Genomic DNA, 24,743 nt, shown 5'->3' with positions numbered 1-24,743 from the left:
GCTTTCTGGATTTCTTCTAATTTCTTAAATCTATTTTCGTGGGTGATTTCCATCTGGGTAGTTTCCGGTAATTTCTTTGCAGTCTTTTTCGGATATTTCCATTCATTTTCTTTACGTTGTTCATCCTCTCTCTGTTGCCCGTTTTCAACTAAAGTAGCTTCCATTGCTGCAGGAATTGGTTTCTTTCCATTCATGAGATTCAAAATTTCTCACATAATGTGTTTGCGTATCATCATCATTATTCGTTCTTCATCGTCTTTTCCGAACGTGAAGCAGTTGTCCTATTTTGAGAAACATCAGGGCTCGGACATATTCGTCACTTTCTTTTTCTTACTCTTCCTTCTCGGTGACTTTATAAAATTTTCTCTATTTTTCGGAGCGGAAATTGCATTGATTTACTGGAAATCATTGATCTGTTGGATTCCATATCGTCATCGGAAGATTCACCCTGTGCGCTAAAAAAGGACATTTTGTTGTACCCTAGGGTACCTGAAATAGCTCAGTAGAAAGCAGTAAAAAACCTAAAAGAAAAACTTAACTGTCCGCCTACGGGACTGGGACAGTTCGCAGTGAAAAATCAGGAGAGCTCAGCAGTGCGTGCTACTCGCTCGGCTGCTACAGCTCGAATCTCCTCCTCTCCAATGTCCATTAATTAAATTCACATCGATGGACAGTTGAACGTTGACATCATGTTCGAAAGTGCCGCTTATCATCACACGGTATATGTGCCATGTGATTTCGTATTGAGGAAATACAATTATTCATTGGACTTTAAAAATAATGAACTACATTTTGCCTGCGAGGACATAACCCTGTTCGGAATTAAAGTTGTAGTTAAACCCTTCCACCAAATAATAGCTCAAAACAGTATCAATCTGCCAGCAAGAACCGAATTTTTACTACCTGGATCCATAGCTGAAAACAGAAATTTCCGACATGATATAAAGGAATATCCCAAGAACAGCTCAAAAAGAGTACTAGTAGCCTCGGCACTCTTCGACCTATCGAAGACCGTCATCGAGTACAAGTTGCCAACGTTAATGATAAGGAGAAAGGCGCTGTATAATGCACAGCTAAGCAATGAAGATAGGAATGCTGCAGAATGTGTCATTTAAAAATGTTTTCTTCGGGTGCTATCTCAATTTTTGTCGCCAATTCTGGCACGAAATAGATAAACTTAGGGACTATTTGGGTGCACTTTCTGTATAACTATAATTGATACCTACATCCTGTAACTGTCATCGTATTTAACCCCTATATATAACTTCAGCTGTACAGCTTTCCATTAATTTCGAGAGGTGGCAGGTTATGGAAAATTCTCGGGAACGTGGGGGGGGGGAACTATATAAGTCTGAAGAAAGCAAGTTTTCCATTCGGAGCTGACTTCAAAGTATTCGGAGATCTTCGACCGAGCTTCGCTCTTTGAATTCACTTTACGTTGTGTTAAGTGTTTAACATTATTAGTATTCTGAAGTGGTGAATACTGATTGTGCTCTGTTATACTGAGATTTGTACGAGTGCTCTTGTGGAAAGTTTCAGAAATGTAACATATTTCTTTTGAGAAAATAAATTGTATCAAGCCATTATTGGTTCTGTGTGCATTCAATCTATTACAAACCCATACACAAGTGACACTATATAAAACCAAAGACAGCATCAGTTCTTAGTTCAGAGTAGACTCGGAGTATTGAGAAATCTCCATGCGAACTTCCCTTATACACTTTGCATTGCGTTGTGTTTAACTTTCTTAGCAGTTTGACATGGTAACTATTGATAGTACTCTGTGTTACGCTGAGAAGAGCTGTACGAGTACTTTTGTGGGTAGTTCCAGTTCTGTAAAGTGTTTCTTTTGTGAAATTAATTTTTTTAAAGTAAATTTAAAGGATTCTTTGTGCATTCGATGCATTACAAAGCCGTACGCATGTTCACTGAAGAGTTTCGACACATTCCTACTTTCACGATTAAATAAAATAAATGCAAAACTACATTTTAGAAATTGAATTAAAAAAGAGGCATATGTAATTCATTTACTAGTAAAAAAAAAGGGGGGGAGGGGAGAAATATTTCGTGCTTCTTGTGAGTGAAGAATTCGGTACGTTTTTATTTTTATAATGAAACAAAAGAAATGTGAAAGAACTGACAAACTTATTTGTCATGTTTACAACTGTTTTTATTTATATAAAAAATACAACTTTTCAAGTAAACTTCAACAACCAGCTAACAAAAATACACTTCAAAACATTTAAAACAATGTACACTTTAATTATAAAATATAATAAAAAATTTTACGATTCCAATTATTTATAAATTGCATAGCAAGATTTTTTGTAATACAATTTCACATGGTCAATCAAACAATACTGTTATAAAAATCTTACCATCTCACACAAAAACTACGGTTACATAACACTTTTTTAATCATCAGCATTGTGTTGGCACCTAAAACATTTTAATTCCATATAATAGTCAGAGACCGTTAAAATTGCAAACTTAGAAAGTTAGTTAAACTAAAATCTATTATGAAATCCTTAAAAATTTTATTATAGTATCTATTGAAGTTTTAACCCGACCATTAGTTTTTCAGCCGTTGGTCGTAAATATATACTTCCAACTACAAAAATGTGTGAAATATTCATGTTTTTGGCATTTTTACATTTATAGAAATAATTTTGTAAACATTACGAAATCGAACTTTTTATACGTCTCTCCAGTCAATGCTCGACTCTCATACGACAAAAATTGACCCAGATATTCAATTTTTAAAATTTGTGTATTAGACATCATGTGCACTTACCATTGCACGGTCGGTTAATAAATAATTAGAATCATTCAAGGCCGATTTTTTCCCCTCTTTAAAAAAATGCCCTTCTCAGTGATATTTTGTGATTTACTAACGCCTTTATTTTTGTTACATGTGATATGTCGAAAGAATTTTTACGCAAGTAATTTATAAATTTGTAGAATGTAAAAATATGGTATAGATATTCTCATGTTAAAATTTTATGACTTTAGAATCATAATATGATAAGCGGAAAAAATTTCATTAAAGTACAAATATTCTTCATTTTCAATTAACGCAAGTAAAATTACGAGTTGGCTAGGTGCCAACACGGAAGCCTACCGGTGTTTTCTAGGATACAAATTCTAGAAGATTCTGTGAACAATATCTCCATTTCAGAAAAAAAAAAAAAAAAATTAAAGACATTTTTCACAAAAATTTGCATAGAAATGCTCGTCACTTAATCTCTTAAACCTTTTTCTAAATGATGTTTTATTTTTAGTTAAGTACAAATGTACATATATCACTTTTCAATCCGTGTACGTCCTCTAAATATGATCTCTGATTTTAATATCAAATATCTCGGTCAGTTCGCAGTTTTTACGAAACTGACTTTTTAAAATTTAGAAATACAAAAATACTATTCTATGCATCACTTAAAACATATTCCTAGCTGAAAGTGTATTTTTACACCCAAAGGTTGCGAAAAGAAAGGCATATATATACGTATGTATATATATATGTGTGTGTGTGTAAGATATAAAATATGAAAGACAGTTACCAACTTTAATTAAGCAACAGTCCTTTTAATTCCTCATTTTAATTTGACTACGTCTCTTTCCTGGAATCTAAGCTACACCACTTGAAAACTAATCCACATTATATAATATTAATAATTTTGTAGTCTCTTGTCTAATTATAGTTCAAAATTTAAACAAGGGATTCAACGCTATAAATTTGTTTTTTGTATTATAAACAGTTTTATTGGAACTAAAAAATTCATTTACATCATTCTAAAAATATAAATGTTAAAAAAAATTGAAAATACTAAATACTGCATGATGAAGGTGAAAAGAAAATCTTATATAATTTATTATAAATATCACGAATAAAACAGAAGTTATGAGGCGTGAAGTTAGTGTGAAGTGAATCTTATAGTTGCATTATATCTACTGTAATACACATTTAAATGCAGATGCTTTGACGTATATTTAAATTAATGCAATAAATTAACAACACAACATAAAATAAACAACAATATTGTGATACAATAAACAAACAAGCAAATTAACAAATAATTTCTTTTGGCGATGTACGTTGCGAATGTCCCGCAGAATAAATAGAAGCAATTAAGGCTGCATTAAGAATAAAAATGATTCCATTAATTAATTAAAATACCCATTAATTTTTAATTCCATTAAATTCAAATTTCAATAGTTCGTAATTCAATAACAAGAGCTTCATAAAATAAAAAAATTCAACAGCTTTCATATCCGATTATGTGATAAAAAGAAACTACAGCGTAGCATCTAAAAAATAACGCCACAATCAAAGCATTAGCCCTTCGAATGTAAAACTAACGCCAAGCAGAGCGATTTAGTGCCAATTATGGATAGGCATGATATAACTAACAATACAGTCATAACATTTGTGCTCTTACATCACGTTTATCCATAATTTGCTGGAATTTAGACATATTCTCGTTAAGCACATTATTGCTTTTATTAAAAATGACATAAATTAACTGTTACTGTTGCATTTTTTTCCTTTTTCATTTCGAAAGAAATTATTAAAACTTGAGGCCTGCCTTCTACAGAACAAGCAGTAGATTATTTTTAAAGTTATGAGATCTGATAATTCACGAAAGCCTTTTAACGAAGTATGTCGAAAACTTCTCCAGCAATGGCTATTTAGTGGGTTGTGCAAAGAGACTAACGACTATTTCATGCAAGAGTTTGCAGACACAAATGCAGCGAGAATTCCGCAAGAATGACTGGCGGCAACTTTTAGGAGGGATTTTCCAAAAACTTTCACGATCGATGGAATAATACGCAACGACTGGCGCCAACTTTTAGGAGGGATTTTCCAAAACTTTCACGATCGATGGAATAATATGCAACGGTTTTATAACTAGTTATGTCCCATCTCAGGCTTTCTCAGTTGAGCTTTTTTTAAAAATCGAGCCATTTCAGCCTCTCTTGTTGCGGGTGGGTAAGAACAATTTCCATTTCAGTCCTTTTCATCCAAGATCCAAAATTAAGTCCAAAAGTGCGAATCTGAAATACGAATGAAGTGATGTCACAATTACGCTTCAACTTAGTTTAGGCACGGCTTTGATAAACCATTAAAGACACTGGTGATTACACTTAATTAAAAAAGATGCTTTTAAAATTTGATTATAATTCAGTATTATTATCGTGGCTAAAATTTTTTTGAGGATTCCACATATTGAAAATTGAAACATTTGAGGATTTGGCTAACATTAAATCCGAGTTAAAAACCGTCAAAGATACTGCTATCACAGCTTTTAATAAAATAGATTAATTATTTTGCAGATTTTTAAAAAACGTGACTTTCATTGAAGAGGTTAATATTAAGCCATAGTATATAATAAAACGGATTTTTTACAATCATCTGCCAACATAGTAACTATATGGCTGGTTTGGTTTATTAAGACAAAGCACACTAGGGCTATCAGCCTAAGGGAAGGGATGCCTTCGTAGAGGACTTTCTAAGTGAAACTTGCTCGTATACACGTTACACATGGGGAACTACAAAAATGCTGAAGCAGCCAGCGCGTTCTCCTAGAATCGAACCATGTCGGAATTACCAATGTTCAGGGACTCTAGCGCTCGGTTGCTGATGGGCGGAGTAACTTAAAATAAAAGACACGTCTTCCTTTCCCGCTATGTTCATTATGCACCTTAAGAAGAATCTTTTTTCGGTTTTCCTCTAACTCACAATTTATTCCAGAATGATTTTAAAATGCACGAATTTTACTTTACTTATCCCTCTTCTCCAAAGTCTTCCCATCAACTATAATGAGAATTAACGACAGAAAAGCATGATAGTACGATTTTTGATGTTTTCATCCAAAACATCTGCAGAAGATGAAAAAAGCTAGAAATGGCACGATTTTTATTGCCACCTCCAGAAAGCACGAAATGGTATTTCACGTCAAAAACTTCTGTTTTATTCTGATGATATTTTTGAAAATAAACAAATTATAACTTAAATAACTCAGGTAATGGACGATGCGATCATTTTTGAATTAAACGCTGCATACTCCAATTTCTAGAAACCTTCCCGTTCTTAAACAACTACGTTTCTACTTTTAGAATTAAGATTTTAAGTTTAAATTTTAACATATCCACAGAGCTTAAATTTTTAATAATTTCTGTAATGTTAAATCTTTATACTTTAACCATTTCTTGCATGAGAAAAACGTTAAAGATTTCTGATATTTTTTATAGCATAACCGCCAAAACAAATTAAGAGTTACAAGGATTTTTAACAGTAATGCAAGTTTTGCGTTTACTGCAACATTTGCATGCTGTTTTCGGAGCCCTTAAACATTACTTGTGACATAAAATAGCCGGAAAAGGAAATTATTGAAACAACCAGTTCTAGTGATTGTGAGCGATAGATTACTTTTGATCTTAACTTAATATAATGCAAAATTTAAAAAAAAAACGGTAATGTTCCATTTCAGACTTTCCCAATTGAGGCTTTTTTAAAATAGCGCCATTTTAGCCTCTCCTGATGGGATGAGTTAAAATGATTCCTATTTCAGCCTTTTCATTCATTGTCAACGCAAAATCCGAAAGCACGACAGGATGTCGCATAATTGTGTTGCATATGTAAAGTGATATCACAATGTAGACACTGCTACTAATGACATTCGTGGTTATACCTAACACTGAATACAAGATGCTTTTAAAATCTGAGTACAATACAGTATTATTATATTCATGAAACAGAATTCTAAGTCTTGAAAATTGAAATATCGAGAGTCAAAAAATCATCTCGAAACAGAAAAATGAAAACTTTTGAGGATTTGGCTGGCATTAAATCTGTATTAAAAATATAATGTTCTAAAGAATGAGAAAATCGTGAGTGGTACTACTATCATAGTTTTAAAAGACAAGATTATTTTATATACTTTTAAAAAAATAACTTTGATTCTAGAAAAGGATATTAAACCATTTATAAGGGAAGGTTAATTTGAAGACCATCTACATAAGAGTTACTGTATGCTATTCAAAGAACATGTCTTTCTTTCCGGATGAAATAAGTGATCTTCATGCTTCTAAATCTCCTCATTAAGGTTAAAAGAAAAAAGGCTAAAATGGTGCAATTTATGTTCTCATCCAGAACACCTGCAGAACGGTGGAAAAAAAGCCCGAACGGCATGATATTTGTTGCCATCTTTAGAATGCCTGAATCTGGAAAGCCCGAAATAAAATAGCCCGAAAAATTCAGAACATTTAACGTAAAGTATTAATGGTTTAGGCCCCCTGCATTAAAGAACATCCGACATATGTTTAAACAATGTAACAAAGAACATCGCTTTATACATTTGCTGTATGGCAACCAATCCGCAGATGGCGACGCTTCAAAAAGCACTGGAGATGGCCTCAAATACAAAAATAATACTAAGTATGTCATATAATTGCCAAACATAGAAACTTACGTGTTAACAAAGGAAAAGTCATAATTCGCCTCCCCCCAAAAAAATCATATAGTTTCCAACTTTGGCACTCTAACACAACTTAATTTTTATTGCAACCGTATGACGATGCCAAAGTTTCCAACACTTATAAGCCTAAGTTTTAAGCACATTTTTTTTCTTTTTCTTTTTTTTTCCTTTTTCTTTTTCTTTCTTTTTTTTTTTTTTTCAGGAGTTTATAGTTTGATAGGTCAGTGGGAACTACCAAATGAAGGCGATGCTATTAGCTTTTTTACAAGAGTACAATGTATTTCAGAGTTACTGTCAATGTATCAATTTGCACAAAAAGTTTCATTCAAATCAATCGAAGAACGCATGGCGAAAGACGTGCAAAACATAAAGGAAACGACATCAATAAAATTTTGCATGAAGAACTCAGCATGGCTTACAGAAACATGTATCTACGAGATACAGAGTCATGAAAATTAAAAAAACGGAATAACTTAGCGGAGTTCAAGGCTAAGCTATTTTGGAAGCTAATAAGATAAACTAACCAAAATAAAGAAAAAGTAATACCGGGAAAAAAAAGGAAAGAAAGAAAAATATTTGTATAGATTCCCCGTTAACAACTAAGTACCACTAAACGTAGAAAGAGTGCCTAAAACAATCGAGTAATAACCTCTTTCACAATTGTACTCACTTCGGCCATTCCACCATAACCTACATCACCACACGCCAGTCGTTTTGCGACACAAGGAATCTCTGTGTATCCCAATTCCTTCAGCTGCTTGACTTGCTTGGCTGTTATCGGATGATCCCACATGTAAGTATTCATGGCGGGACAAAAGAACAACGGTTTTAAGCGATCCCATGCCCGGATGGTACAAGTAAGTAGGTTGTCGCACAGACCGTTCGCAATCTTTGCCAAAGTGTTTGCGTCTAACGGAGCTATGATGAGGGCGTCGGCCCAGCGCCGCAATTCGATGTGCAAAACGGGGTCTGACATGTGCTTCCACGTGTCCCACTCATCCTCATCGGAGTAGACTGTGACATTTGTTGGCATTTCTCTCATGGGTATGAAGTGGAATGAATTCTTTGTCGCGATGACCTTCAACTCCATGTGTCTTCCGTCGATTGCTTGCTTCAGTAACAGCTTCAGAAGTTCAGGTAGTTTCACGCTAGCAACACTACCGGTGCATCCGACGAGTACGTGGCATTTCTCTGAAGACTCCATGTTTTAACAAAACCTGAAGGAGGAAAAAAAATTATTTAACAATCCAAAAGAATCAATGATGCCTATGTATTAACGCAGCACCTGGAGCATTTTTATAGATGAAAAGATAAAAGTTGCTTATTGGGTGCAAGTTCTCCATTTTCGCTTCGAATCCTGCGAACGGGCCGGCTGCATGGGTGTTTTTGTGGTTTTCCCCATGTGTAACGTGTATACGAGCCAGTTTCCCTTAGAAAGTCCTCCACGAAAGCATTCCTCCCCTTAGGCAGATAGTCCTCGAAGCTTTGCCGTAAATAATAACCTAACCTAACCTTACCTTCTCCATTTTCGCGACTTTTTTTTTTAAGATTTCTAAACTATTGATATTTCTCATAAGGCAAAATCTTAGACCGAATGTCAGTTCGTGTTTGTTTTACTGTCATTGGCCGGATGTCATATTAGGCAGTCTAAAATTTCGAAAGTTAGACTGGAAAAGTCTGGCGGGACTTTCGAAGATAGTTTGTAAAGTTTTATCTTTGTTAGTGAAACAAAAACAATCACTACGCAGACGCATGCACTTTAAAACTGTCAAGAATGTGTCGTGACATACTGGAACAAGTATCTACCTAAATCGGAGAGGAATTACTGTGTCACCAGAAGAGAATTTCTCGCCATAATTAAAGCCGTAGAGCATTCCCATCATTATCACCGCGCCGTAAAATTCCTGTTCCCCACAGATCATGCATCGTTGACCGGGCTTCTAAATTTCAAGAATTCCGAAGGCTAAATAGCTAAATAGCAAGATGGATATAGAGGCTCCAGGACTATGGCATCACTAACCTTCTTTGAAAGGGATTATCACACGGAAATGTCGACGCCCTCTCTAGACTCCCCAAAAAGCTGCCGATACTGTTCCAGAGTAGAACACAAGCTGCTTAATCCGGCCGTACGTCAAATTAAAAATTTTACATCATCTGACGCATACCCATGGAGTGAAGAAAACGCTAGGACAGACTAATTGGAGGACGCCGACATTAAACCCATAACTGAATTACTTGAGTCTTCAAACAGGAAAACTATCTGGTAGGACATTTTGATATTTTGTCCTACGACTAAAAAATACTGGGCTCTGCAGGACTCACTGCCCGTAAGAATTGGAAAGGATCGAAGAAACGCAACCAAAAGAAGCTGCAAAGTTATAATGTAGAGGCGGCTTCTGAATGCATTGCCTTCGATATCCTGCAACCTCTACCTCGATCTGTTAATTGCAACAAATTCATCCTCGTTGTCACTGCTTACTTTACAAAGTGGTTGAAGCGTATCCCATTCCTGATCAAGAGGCTGTCATGATAGCAGATGTAATGATACACCACTGGATTTCCAAGTTCGGAGAGCCTCTTCAATTACATTTCGAACAAGGAAGGAATTGTACCTCGGCTGCAATTAAAGAACTCTGCAAACTACTCGGGATAGACAAAACCCAAATGACACATTTACATCCGCAATAAGACGGCATGGTAGAGAGGTTTAAAAGAAACATCCTTAACAGCTTCTTGCTGATGTTTTCAGAAACGAAAAGCACTGGGAACAGAAGTTACCTCTGTTCTTACTGATATATCACAGTGCTGTCCACCAGAATACCGTCTGTTTCCCATCCCTGATGCTCTTTGATTGGGACCTTCGTCTGCCTTGTGTTTTGTTGTTTGGTCGCCCTAAGGATGCAGGACTATATAAATCTACAGGACATCGATTCAACTACGGTGACAAGATGGCATTATGAAATCCCATTCGAAGGAAAGAAATCTCTCCTAAACTACATTTATGCTGGCACCGTCCTTACACAGACTTAAACAGGCTGAATGACGTCGTAGTTCGGATCTGTAATTCCTCTAATTCTAAAACTAGAGTCGGTCATTACGATTGGCTAACATCTTACTGTGGCCACAGTACGTAGTCTTCACCGTGTGTATAATGTAAATTATATACTAAGATTGTGGTCCTATTTTTATACAAATCTCTAAAAAAATGCTGGAAAATTTGCAAATATAACGCTGACTTTTGTGTTTGACATCTATTTACTGATGTAAATGGCTATCTCGGTAAATTGGCAAGATATCGCCGAATGGCAATGCTTTAGGCAACTTATCTTTTTAGCCGAATTTGGCGAAAAATAGCTCGAAGTCGCCAAACTCAGCAACCATTTGGCGACATTTTGATCCGGTTCCTGTATAACTGTAAGTGGTATTGTAATTGAATGCAGCTGGTCCCGATATGTAATTGCAACCGTATCTGGCCCTCATATGCCTTCTAGTAATTTCAAAAAGTGGAAGGTATCTTAGGTTTCTGTTCAGATCAAGAAGAGCATCAGTTTCTCAGTTCAGAGTACAGGGATATCTCCGTGTGAGCTTCACTCTTTAGATGCACTTTGCATTGCATGGTGTTTAACTTCCTTAGTAGTTAGTTCTTTGAAGTATAATTACTGATTGTGCTCTGAGATACTGAGAAGAGCTATATGAGTATTTTTGTGGAAAGTTCCAGAACTTTGCGTTTCTTTTTGTAAAATAAATTTTATAAAGCTGTCATCGGTTCTGTGTGCATTCAATCCGTTATGAGAAATGAACAATGATGCACTCATGTTAAATAGCTAAATGTGATAAATTTTCTAGTAACAATTTCACTTACTTCTAAATGAATGTTTTACAATTCCTCCAATAAAATCAAATAACTTTCCTTAAAAGTATAAAAACAAAGTGTGGTAGAATTCTTCATTTCCAATATAATGTGTCGATGATATAGATTCAATTTTTAAGAAATTAACTTAGCTTTGTTTTCCACTCTTTCTGAACAACTATGTTAATTTTTTTTATTTTCACCACTGCTAAGAAGTGAAATTTAGTTTCAAAATCCAATCAGACTCATAGAAGTGAAAGCAGATCTGATAGAGAAATGTACTGTAGGCATATAAATGAAAATAAATATATGAAATATATATTTTTAACAAAAATTTCCCATAACTGCAAATATTGTTCGCGCAAACAGTTAATTTTGGCATGTTTAATCATATTTTGTCAAAACATTTTTGGTATTTGAAAGGAAGACCCTTGCTTTAGAAAACGGTGTTGTGAAATTTGTAAAAAAATATCGTTACTATTATGTACAATGTGACTGAAATGGAACTATCATGCTACCAGATTAGAACAATCATTTACCAGTTCTGCTGCAAAAAGTCAGCTACAGAATGTCACCAAATCATGTGGGTAAAAATATATATACGAGTGCCCCTTGGCAAAAATTTCCGATTTTTGGTGGTATATGGATATTGTCTTTGGGCAATTCTTTGACTTGCTATTTTGGCTTTGTGTAGCAGCGATTTTTGCGATAAAAATCGTCATAGCACAAACACAAAATAACAAGTCAAAGAATTGCACAAACTCGGTATCCATGAACACATCGACCTATTTTCACTTAAAAACAACATCAGAGAATTGCACAAACTTGGCATTGCACACTCCCTTGACTTTATCCATGTACACATTGACCTATTTTCACCTAAAAAAAAACATCAAACACAAACTTGACATTGTGCCCTCCCTTCACTTTGTCCATATTACACATCAATCAATTTTCACTTAAAAAGTGAAAGGAGAGCCTAGTTCTACAGTAGAGCCAAATAAAAAATACATACTCTCAGTAAACTATATTTTAAATCAAACAATAAAATAACATAAAAAAGGAAAATCATCTTATGCGTCTAAGCACTACACAAAGCAAATATTCACTTACCTTATTTAGAAATTTCCGAGTTCTTCAGTCTGTGGCACACAAAATTCCTTAACAGCATCCAAAAACTTCCTAAAATTATTTGAATTAGAATCATGTATTTCGGTGTTGCCACATAAATTCACAAAAATAAGAGTAAAAAATCTCCTCCGTGGTTCCGGTATCCTCCGACGTTTAACCATACGCAATTCCTTTCTATAAACTGGACATTATAATGGGTACTAAGTAAACCTTCATTTACACACCAGTCAATTAATGCACTTTTCCCCTTTTGTTGCAAATTGTACGCGCAAACTAATCTTACCAAATTCAAATCAAAACTAACCTTACCACATTCAGCCATTCTACCGCTAAAACCACAAAACAAGCAATGTACTTCTAACCAACACACACCACAAGCCCTTACAAATCTTTTTCCCATCATTCAAAACTTACGGCAATCATGCAACTGATTATATAATAAAAATGTTTCCATAACATTCTCAGGTTACCATAAATGAAACAACTTTGCGATAATAAAAGGGCACCCTTCAATCTACTCTAACCATTATGTGTACAGCTTCATGTAGTAATGTTGTATCATATGAACTGTGAAGTTTTGGTACTGAAAGTTAAAAAACAAGAACTATGACATTCAAGAAGCAGAGTGCTCTGGCCGGCCTACTAATGTTCATGAGGCCTGCCTGCGAGAACCTGTGGATGAAGACCAGTATGCAACCACTCGAGAGCTTGCTAAGGAGTTAGACGTTAGTACCATGTCTATTAGTCGCGCTACGCATCACATGAACTTGACATACAAGTTCAATCATTGGTCTGAGCACTGAAGCACAACTCCATGTGAGTTGACTCAAGCAGATAAGGACAGACGTGTTCATCCCACACTAATCTGCTTGAAAATCAACACAAAGAAAAAATTCTGGACCCGATCATCACTTGTGATGAAAAGTGGATTTACTTTAACAACAAAGGCTGAAAAGGATATTGGTCTGCATCTGATGAGCCTGTTGACAGCGCTGATAAGAGCAATTTGACTAATAAAACGATCATTCATAGTATTTGGTGAGACTGCTGTGGTATTATTTATAAAGAGTATTTAGAAAAAAAGTAAAATCCTCAACAGTAAGGTTTACAGTGAGATGCTAGACCATGTTATTGCTGCTATCAAACAAAAACATTCGAACTGAGTTCCAGTGCAAAAAGGTAAGGTATCTGCATTTACCGGCTAGCCTCTCTACGGACTCGAATGGGATCTTTTGCCACACTCACCATATAGCCCCGACATTGTTCCTTCGGACTTCTACTTTTTTCACACCTGCAGCTACATCTTGCTGGTGCTATCTTTCCTTCTTCACAGCATGTCCGAAATGAAGTTGATATGTTTTTGGACTTGTGGTTAAGATTTGGCCTGAAGGCTTTTGAAAACTACCAAAACACTAGCAGAAAATCATAGATTTGGGTGGTGATTACTACCCCTACTAAAGGTACTGCTTTCATGTTTTTTTTCTAACTTTATTAAGAATGCTTTTGGCAGAAAATTTTCATTACTACCAGATACTTGTATACATAAATCAATATAGTAATAGGTAAAATAATGGAAATTATCTCCCTGGAAATCTGAAGTGAAATTCAAAATGCAGAAATGTGGCAGTGTGACAAAAATGGCAAATCAGAAAGCATTTTTGAATGCTAATATGCACTACTGAGGAAAAATAAAAGAAAAGTAGCAGAATAAAACATTATGAAAGCTAATATCCATTACTGTGGAAAAACAGCAGAATAATACAGAAGAATCATTGTTGGTTCCATAGAAAGATCCCAACTTTTCAGGTTGAAATGGAATCTCTTCATACAACCATCAACTATTAAATGAAAAGCACGTTTTATTACCTTGCAAATCCAAAAACGTGCCCTTCAACTAACAATTAAACATATCCCAAACTCGCTTTAAAATTTCAGTAGCGAATAATTCCTCAATGCACAAACATACCATTAGAAACAATAAAAATCAATAATGAAGAAAGCAATCAACAGAGCAATACTTAAAAAGTAATAAAAAACAACACGAAAAAGATACTTAAAACAAACAATACGAAAAAGGAATAACAAAGAAAATGGAATAAAAATTGAAATTAAAAAAATTTATACTTAAGAAAGGTTATAAGAAGCATACAAATAATGCAGAAAATGAAAAATATTTAAATTACTAACATAAGTGCTAACACATGAATAAAATAATACAAAGTGAAATAAGTTCAAAAATAATTGTTTCTGTTTCTTTCATGGAAACTGCTTAGTGCATAATTTTAAATTTCTGTTACAAAATTCTTAATGTTAAATTTTTCTAATTACATATATTGTATATTATGACATATAAACATTCACTTTTAATATAAAAAATAAGAGCAGAATTTATGGGTGTGCATTATGCATTGGATATAAAAATGATAGAATAAAAATAAGGAGAAAAATTAGGATACAAAAATTAGATTTTTACATGTACCTAAACGCTGCTTATTTAAAGGAAATGACATACCTTATTGATTTAGAAATTTTTCATCAAAAGAAGAACACACATTAACACGAGAAGTTCGTCATGTTTGTCTTCCATTAAATCTTCTTGCATATCACTGAATTCTGTTTCATCTTCACCCTCATTGTTTCTCTAATTCATAAATAAATAATAATAGTCCGTTCCATCTTTCACCAGCATCAAACATCCTTGCTGCAGCATGATTTCTACTTTTTTCACAAACAGAATGACTTTCATTTGAAATTAGCACTGTGTTTTGTTTGGCAGGAGCTATATTTACTACTAAAAGGAACACTAAGTCCACAGTATTTCAACTAAAGCAAATCAATTCACTAAATCCTTTGAAGTTCACTTCAAAAATCACAGCTTTAAATGACCGCAGAAAGAGAAAACATTTGACTCAAAATTCCGTAAATTAAATTGGGTCAGAAGAGCATTCTTACCCCATATTCTGTCCCCCTTTTCTCAAAACCATAAAATAACATTCTTGTGACAAGTGCATTGAATACAACCCACCGTCTTTGCAGAATTACTAACTCCCTCAAGCATTTCTCCCCACACACATATTGTTCCCCTTATCGTTTGTCAATTTAGAATACCATTATACAAATGCTAGGGAAAATATTTAAATGAATGATTTCAAAAGATGACAGCATTGCACATGCATCTTTCAGGTTTCTTCATCAAGAACAGGGTTCCATTATATGCCGAACACGCCTAAAAGTTAATAAATGTAGTTGAAATTATAGGTGAGCGTTATATGCCAAAGTACATGATAAATTTTTTATGAAATACTTTGAATAAAAATCAACATTTTTAAAAGAAATTACTTCAGAGTATCATCTTTCATCATTGTACCACAACTTTTTCTAAAAAATTACTCAGCTTGAATTAGTTATTTAAATTTTATGACACACATACTTTATTATTCACTAATTAAACATTAACTTATCCTAATTTATTTATCTTTCACCTATTGTTTGATTTAATTTTAGTCATTTTGAACTATTAGCATTTTACTTAATTTTCTCAGATCATAACAGTTTTCTGTTAGCATTTAAATTTTTTAAAATTAAGCCCTAAAGATATTGCTCAATATTGCATTCAGTCAAAAGGAAATATTATCAAATGAAATTTTGAAGATTTTTAATATTGAACACAGTTAGTTACCAGACAAGTCACTTGGTAAAATGTTCTAACATGATATAAGAGGGATATCAGAGGAACACAAAAAAAGGGTAAACAAAAGACCCAGATTTTGAAAGATCAAACACCTCAACAACATTTATGGCTATGATGAGCTTAAACATAAATAAGAGAAGTAAGGTGAAATCATGTTTGGAAAGTTTTTTTTTTAAGTGTGAGAACACCTGTCGTGTCTTAGTAACTTAAAAATCTGCAAAATATGTTCTAGATAATAAATGTGAGGGAAAATATAATTAACAAAATTTTATCCCAGAAACTAAGAAGTTCAGGAGACGGGCTCCCAGTTGTCGTTTAATTACCTTATAAATTATTTTCTAAACAACTTAATGACCTTATAAATTAATTATCCTAATAAAAGTAGATAACATATGGTCTTTTCCTAACTTATCGTTCGCATTGACACATTTTTTAAAATTATTTACTTAATATTTAAGTATATGTTATTTATCTAGCTATAACAAACTGGAATTAATTTCTAAATAAATTAATTGTACTCCTAACACGAATTATTTAGAATAAGAAAAGCACTTGCGGGTTATTTGCACAAGATGGCGGAAATCCGTTAGTCGGAACTTAACTCCAAGACGAACTACTAGGGTGCAACAGCTTTACCGCTATCTCGCTGACAGACACTCTGTATCATACAAGCAATTTTTTAATCCCTTCTCATCAAGTTTATATCAAAATAAAAAACTTATAAGACTTTGAAATGCTAATAAGTTAATGTAAAATATTAAAGAAACAATATTCTGCTACTTTTCTATGTCAAGGATATTTCACTGATTTCTTTACATAGAGGATTTTGCGGATTAAAATTCGGTGTATGAGTAAAAAATTTAAACTATTAAACAAAACATGAGCAAAATTCTTTCTTAGATAAACAAATAAAAGTTAATTAAATTTATATCTTCAAACCTTTGAATACGATTTATCTTCATAGTTTTTTCTGCTGTGTTGTTACTCATGTTAGTTTTTAATGGTAATGAATATACATATTGAAAGTTTTGCATCACCGTATTTGCAACAAATACATAACCGAAATATATTGTTAGAAATCTTGTTTCCCTGCAGTATGCAATTCAGGATTACATTTCTTTGTTTACCTACATTAAAACTATTTTCTTGTTTCAAGACGAAGGGGAAAAAATTCTGCTTCCGTGCTAATAAATTCAAAAGATGCTGGTTTTTGAAAAACCTGTAAAAAAAATGCGAAAATTAAAAAAAAGGAGGGGGAGAGAGAGACAGATGTCACAATAGACAGACAGACAGACAGACAAAGTCTTTTGGTTAAGTCAAGATTATTTCAATGAACGGTTACGGTTAAGCTGCACTGGATTCGCTTTGTGGTTGTGCATGTCTTGAACATAGGAAATGTTAAACATTGCTCTTACTCCAATAAGATTAATATTTGTTTACATTTTTTAGATATAGAATCACACAGACAAAAAATCAGTCATCGGGTTGGTACAGTATTTGCATTAAGGCTTCATTAACACGAATGATGTCGCCACAGTGGTATCCAATTTATTGCCGATTTACTTACAAAATTCAGATAACCTTTTCATTCAGTTCATTTATAAACAACATTAAAGACACACATATTAAAAAAGGAACACTTTTTCTTCACACAGTCGTCTATCAAATTTAATTTTTGCAAAAACTTTTATTATTGAAAAAATATCTGCTACTTATTAATGCAAAATTATGTTAACAAATAAAAATATAAAATACGTTTATATACATTTTTACTGTTTATGCAAGTAATTTTGATCAAACAAATTTTTCTACGAAATTTTGATTATTTACATGGAATCGATTTTTTGCGAAATGACGCAGGCGCAAAACTCCGTGAACTTTGACCTCTCAACTCTGAACCTACATCATTTTGGTTGAGTGCCCTGTGTGTATCGCTTCAAAAGGAATCACCTGCCAAAGCAAGTATTTTTTCAATTAAATTTCTATCTCTTTGCATCTATTGATATTTGCATATTTGAATTACTAATTTTTATTTATATTAAAATTTTTATTTCTGTAACTTAGGAATATTTGTAATTTCTTCATATTTCAGAAGTTATTAATATTTATTTCTGCATTTTTTCCCTGTACTACTAAGCCTTTATTCCTGTATGTTATCAGTGTTTTAGTTTGATATATTGTTAGCTTAAATTTAACATCTCTTTTAATTTAAAAATAATACATTTAATTTAATATTTGATTTGATTTATTTAATTTCATTTTGTTAGGTTCTATTTTTTCTTTGCTATGGCTACTTCATCATTAATGCAGAAATTGAAATACTTCAACATGATGACAGGAATGTCATTGATTAATGATGAAGAAAAGGCAGTTATTTTAGCAACAGAAGCTGGCTTGCTTCCGAAAAAAGAGGAGGCCCCACCTTGCCCAAAATGTGGTCATAAGATGAATGCCAATTCCAGGAAAGAAGCAAAACTTGGCTGGAGATGGATTTGCAGCAACAGGAATAGAGGCAAGTGTCCAGGAATGGTTAACCCCGTTGCAGGCACATTTTTTGAGGGGACCAAAGTTCCAGTCAGGGAGTGCATGGTCTTCATATTCCTCTTTGTACTGGAGATAAATTTCACGTTTATAAAGATGAATTTTATGTCATGGAGGAAAGAGCAGAAGTTGCCAGAAATACGCGACGAAACAATATGCGACTTTATGTCCTATTGTAGAGAAATCTGTGAGGTATTTGCCTCTCATCACAGTACACAACTTGGTGGAGCAGGTAAAGGATTCTTAATTTTTTTCTGTATTTATTTTGTCTCACAAATTAACTGAGCCATGTATTTAATTCAACTTTTAATGAGATATGCATTACCTTATATTTTAAGTCCCTTACCAGTCGAGTGATAAAATGACTGAATACTCGTAGTTTAACCGTAATGAAGATCCTAGCAAACAGGCTGGCTTCGCTCCCAAGAGTATTCACAGTTTTCCCCATGTGTAACACGAATACAAGTAAGTTCCCCTAAAAAGTACTCCATGAAGGCACCTCTCCTTTTAGGCAAATAGCCCTTTATTGCATTCCTATAATGTAAATAATAATTAGTTATATTTCAGGGTACTTATGTATTAGCCAATACTTACAGATGCACTGCTAACAATACACTGCAGTGATGCTTTCTTTAGAATACTGCAGATGTTCCGAAATAATAGTTCCAGAAAGATGCCAATTGTTAAAATATAATAAACATTTTTATTTAATTTTCAGTTTGCCGAAGAACAGCAAATATTCCAGTTGCAATGCTTCAAATTGCAGATGATAGAAATCATAAAATGGAAATGTTATCGACTGTTCAAGATGTAATTGAGCTGGGAATTGATTGGTGGAAAGTTGCTTGCCTAGTTATGCAGGAGAATTCGTATAGACGAAAGCTGCAGGTTAAGTTACGTTAGGACATTTTAACATATTAAAGTCAAAAGGGCTATCTGTGTAAAAGGAGGAATGCCATTGTGAAGGACGTTTTGAGGGAAACTGGCTTATAATCAATTTACACATGGTGAAGATTATGAAAATAGTTTGCTCGCCTGGTAGACGCCATTTTATTGCAAAATTTTGATAATATGTTTCATTTACCTTTTATTTGCCTTGCAGGTAAAACCATTTTAGTTGATGAGACATTTCTTACCAAGCGTAAGTATAACAGAGGGCGGGTTACCAAAAACATGACAATAACTGTTTTAGGAATATATTGTCGAGAAGACAAAGAAGGGCTGTTTTTTAGAGTTAATGAGAAAAGCAAGCGAGATATATGGCCATATATAAAGCGTCATGTTCATCCAGAAACTTCAGTCATTTGTACCGATTCAGCTAAACAGTATAAAAATGTAGAAAGCATGTTCTCTGGAGCTGTTCACAAGACAACAAATCACAGCAGAGGTAATTAAATCACTTTGTTTTCATATCTGAATATATTAATAAGTTAACAATTTGTGAATAATTATTTTACAGGTCATGATTGGTTAATCGGTTACAGTCAGCTTGTTAAAAAAATATGTTTATGAAGAAATTTTCTAATGTTAAATAATTTCCTCAAGAATCTACACAAAAGCTTATTGACATATTTCCATTACAGGTGAATTTGTAGCTAAAAAGGATAAATTCAATACGATAAATCAGTTAGAAAATGAAAACAAAATTTTTAAAAGAACAATTGTTAATAGACGCAATGATCAAAGTCTGATACAGTATATGGCCCTTCATTATTACAAGCGTTTTTGTTTGAAGCAATTTCAATATCCGGGCAAAAAAATTTACCAGTTCCTACAAGATATTAAAACTGTATATCCTGGCTATGGAAAAAATGGTTTAGAGTTGAAATTTATAAATGAGCCAACAGTACAAAGTGAGGATATTGAAGATTTAATGCCATCGAAAAAAGCTGCCCGTCAAGATGATGAAATGCAGTTTATTGAAGATGGTGATGATATGTGGGGTAAGAATAAGCAATTTTTCATTTTAATTTATTTTAAGAACTTGATTCTTTTTCTAAAATGCATCATAAAAAGTAAACAATAAGATATAGCATTTTTATTACTATCTGCTTACATTTAGCAATAAATATGACAGCTTTAAAGGCTGATAAACCATGGCAAAAAAGACAGTTTGCATAAAACAATGCAATGTAAATGCAGAAGTCAGACAGCTTTTTAAAAGCAGATAATTACTAAAAATAGCATTTGGTATTAACAACAGCTGTTCAAAAGTACAAGTAGCAACTGCACGGTGATACATGCACCACAACTATGACGGATTTCTTTTAAGAGACATATATTGATTCTCTTGAAAAATGTATCAGCACAATTGGTGTTAATTCAAGAGTACTTGATGTGGGCATCTTTTAAAGTCTATGCCTTGGTTCTTCAGTGTTGTGATTTATATATTGCAGTTGACCATTTTTAATTTTAACAATTTTGTAAATAACCATCAATAAGAAAATCTTTCATCCTCCATACTATTGTGTTCCTGTGATGACATTTGACAATGTATACTGAAAATTATTAAGTTTGCCATGTTCTGTCATCCCTTAAACTTGTGATATAAATTCTGTTACGCCCTGTATATATATAGAAAGAGCTTTGCAAAAAAAGTAATAAGTGCATGTTTTTCAATTGCATTTCAGAGTATGGAAATTAAAAATCCTGCAGCCCTTTCATAAATAAATACAGCAGAATTACAGGTTCGAAAATGTAATTTATTTCCTAAGTATTTTTGGTAAGTACTAAATGTAAATATATACAAAAGAAGGCATTTACACATTTTTAGAACAATTTGGGGGCCATTTAATTATGTTTAAAATGTAAAGAGTATTTTTTTATATGTTCAATATGACAGCTTTTTTTCCGGCAAGCCTGCCCAGAAAATGCCCATGATTTCTCCGAAAGAAGGGATTTTCATAATATTTCCATGGGTATTGATTTTTATTCCTCGTCCATAACTTTCCAGATTCCATCTGTTGTGATGGCTTTGCACTTAGGAAGCTTAGCTCTTTATGAGATTAAAGGCACAACAGTCCACCTGTGATTTTTTTTAAAATTCTGATCAAAATTATTCTAAAAATATGTAAACACCCTATTTGTATATTATTTCTTTATTATGTATCTTATTTTTCTTGTAACAGTGATTTCATTTTTATAATATCTTGACTGTTATACTTAAAAAAACATTTTTTGCCTCCCTTGGTTTTTGAATTTTTCAGGTTCGGAGGGTTATGGCTCTTGGCGACACCTCCGTAAAAAAAAAACGCATCACGATTCCTACCTCCTGATGTAGGTTTGCACTTGATGTACAGACATAATTACTTTCAAAATTTTTAAATATTTAACGTATCATATTGCTTAATTTGTTATGCATGTCATGCTTCGCAATAACCAATTTCTTCATGATTATAATTCAACTTTCATTACCTTAAAACTGAAATTAATACTTAAAGGTAACAATTGAAATATTTAGCATGCTTCTTTAAGAGTATTTTACAGTTTCTGTTTTTTTAAAGCAAGTGCAAACCTACTTCTAAGGTGATGTGGAAATGGAATCTATTTATCCCCACCTTTTTAATTATGAAATATTTTAAACAGATGCTAAAGCCAGTCAGTTTTTAAGAATGTTAAGTATGACTGAGTGTGTGACCTGATATGAGGAGGATAGTGCAAGCTACTAGATTTGTGTTGCATGCAGTGTGAACATTTCATAAGTGTACAACAAAGTGATTTGGATTAATTATTTCAAAACACGAACCTCAGATGTTAATATTTCAAGAAACTGTTTTTTAGAAGAACTGCAAATATCAACAAGAATATAATAAAAGGATATACAACACGTTATGCACAACTGCAATGGGGTAAGTTAAAATTCTTGTACCTATTTTTGCATTCATTCATTCATATATTTTATTATAAATTTGTTGGTAATATAATATGAATGGATAATTTTATATAAGATATTTATTTTATATAAAATGCTAACATAAGTTTATTTTAATATAGAGAGTAAAAGTAAATCTATAATGAACGGTTTAGTTCATCAAAATAAAATGTCATCCGAGTTATCTGAGTATCTCCAAATAATATAGTCATGTATATTTTATCTTTTAAAATTTTTAATGTTACTTACGTGATAAATATTCCATTTGCATAATCTTTACTGCATTTATATGAAGAACATGTTTTCAAACATATTTAACTATTATTATAGATAAGTGTAGAAATTAATGGTCAGAATTAAAAAAGAAAAGTATTAAGTTGGTAAGGTAATAATGTTGGAGTTATATATATCTTCATCTAAAATACTAAGGTGAAAACATGTATGTAGATTAACTTTAACATATCAACAAGTAAATTAATTTTATGTACATTGTTTACCTTTTTAACGCAAACGCGTTATTGTATTTAGCCTCAGGCGATTTTCGCCTAGCACCGGTTTCTCCCCTATGTCCGGCTCAGGAGGGAAATTTTGGAAAGCGTCTTTTGACGTCATTTCCCTCTTGGCGTCAAAAAAATCCTTCCGAGGATTTGGCGATTTTCGCCGATTCAAGATGGCGGAAAAAATTGCGCCAAGTGCCGGTTATCTGAGTCTTCCCAAATTGAATACACTGAACAAAAATAAAAATAATCCAGGAAAAACAAGTGGCTAAAGTGCAGAATCGCCCACTTATTTGTTTGGCGCTTTTTACAAGAGTAAGAAGAATTGGATTTTTGTCAACTTTCTTTGACATGGATCAAGTCAAGAGTGTGCAATGCCATTTTTGTGCAATTCTGGAATGTTTTTTTAAGTGAAAATAGGTCGACGTGTACATGGATATCGAATATGTGCAATTGTTAAAAACGCGCCAAGCAGTGTACAATTCTGCACTTTCCCCAAACCAGCTACCAATAATTTGGTCATCGGTGAAAAAAATTATGAGCAACAGAGAAAATGGAATATTTTTTTAATTTCCAGAATCTAGCATAACAAAGCTAGGAAGAAATACATGAGGAAGTATGGTAATTACCAGATGAGTTCTAAATTACAGCCTTGTTATCACCCTAGAATGAGTAAGTTCCCATTCATATTTCTTCATAGGCCAACCCTAATTAGAATTTGGTTTTAAAAAAAACGCAGAAATTTACAAAGCAATACATACTAAAGATACACAGTTCTAAGCACATTTAAACATAAGCAGGTACAAAAGGCATTAAAATTGCTTCAAATATGCTAAAACTTGTGACATATTTAAAAAAAAAAAAACTTAAGAAAAAAAGATAGAATTACCTTTACAAAATATTACTTCTACTCCTTCCTACGAAACATAGAACTGAAAACTTTAAATGACAGCTAAAATTAGAAACGTAGAAGTACACAGGAATCTAATGTAAACCGCTGAATAATTCAGCAATTAGACAATGAATAAGAATATGTTATATAGCATAAAAAAATAAATAAAAAGAGCGGAATTACCGAGACTTAATTTCAAATGTTTACAATAAAAAAATATGATACAAATACTTGAGTCTTATATATATTCAGAATATCATTTTCTTTCTACAGTTACAAATAAATTTACTAGGAAGTAGATAAATAAAAATTACATACACAGTTAAATCATTAACACATCTCTTACAACTCCAACGCGAAAACTTTCAGAGTATTAAATAATTTTGCATCAAATTTGACATACAATTGCCATCACTTATAAATAACCTCCGAGAAGCAGACTAAAATCAGGACAAGGTTGAGTTGTTTACAACTTTTACGGCTCTCTTACAAAAATTAATTTTTCAATTCCTGAGGAAACGTGAATATGCTCTAAATAAAATAAGTAATCTCCTCTTATTAAAACATTCACTCGAAAATCTCTTCTTTCCGGAATGCGTACTTTAGTTTCATTTTTAAATTATAAAATTTCTTTCTAAATTGTCAACAGATTGATTTCAGTTGAAATAATTTTTTGATTATTTAAGCTACTTAATATTTCATAGTAACTGTTCATAGTAACTCACAGTAGTTTCTGTTGTTTCATTGCATAGTTCATTTGAAATTGCAGCTTTTTGTCAAATGTAACTATTT

The 24,743-nt window shown here is 33.0% G+C and overlaps 1 protein-coding gene across 8 annotated transcripts; it reads right to left on the bottom strand.

The window, feature by feature from the left end:
* Nucleotides 1–2,145: 2,145 nt before the first annotated feature.
* On the bottom strand, nucleotides 2,146–24,723 carry Ppcdc (phosphopantothenoylcysteine decarboxylase). Of its 8 annotated transcripts, XM_085820022.1 has the most exons (5): nucleotides 24,270–24,722; nucleotides 17,282–17,369; nucleotides 12,442–12,510; nucleotides 8,149–8,695; nucleotides 2,146–5,055 (listed from the first exon to the last, which is right to left on the bottom strand). In XM_085820022.1, exons 4-5 carry the CDS (start codon nucleotides 8,680–8,682, stop codon nucleotides 4,951–4,953), a joined length of 639 nt encoding a protein of 212 aa, XP_085676148.1. In that variant the 5' UTR covers nucleotides 8,683–8,695; nucleotides 12,442–12,510; nucleotides 17,282–17,369; nucleotides 24,270–24,722; the 3' UTR covers nucleotides 2,146–4,950. The 8 variants fall into 8 exon arrangements, with proteins under 8 accessions (XP_085676148.1, XP_085676157.1, XP_085676139.1 ...); XM_085820031.1 differs by lacking the exon at nucleotides 12,442–12,510 and having other exon boundaries at nucleotides 24,270–24,723; XM_085820013.1 differs by lacking the exon at nucleotides 17,282–17,369.
* Between the last annotated feature and the right edge of the window lie 20 nt (nucleotides 24,724–24,743).

This window comes from Stegodyphus dumicola, chromosome 1 (assembly GCF_044657685.1).
Source record: "Stegodyphus dumicola isolate Sdum_Otavi_A_Nest chromosome 1, ASM4465768v1".
Taxonomy (NCBI): Eukaryota; Metazoa; Arthropoda; class Arachnida; order Araneae; family Eresidae; genus Stegodyphus; species Stegodyphus dumicola.
Note: the sequence above shows the minus strand (reverse complement) of the source record. Positions and strands in the feature narration are given on the sequence as shown.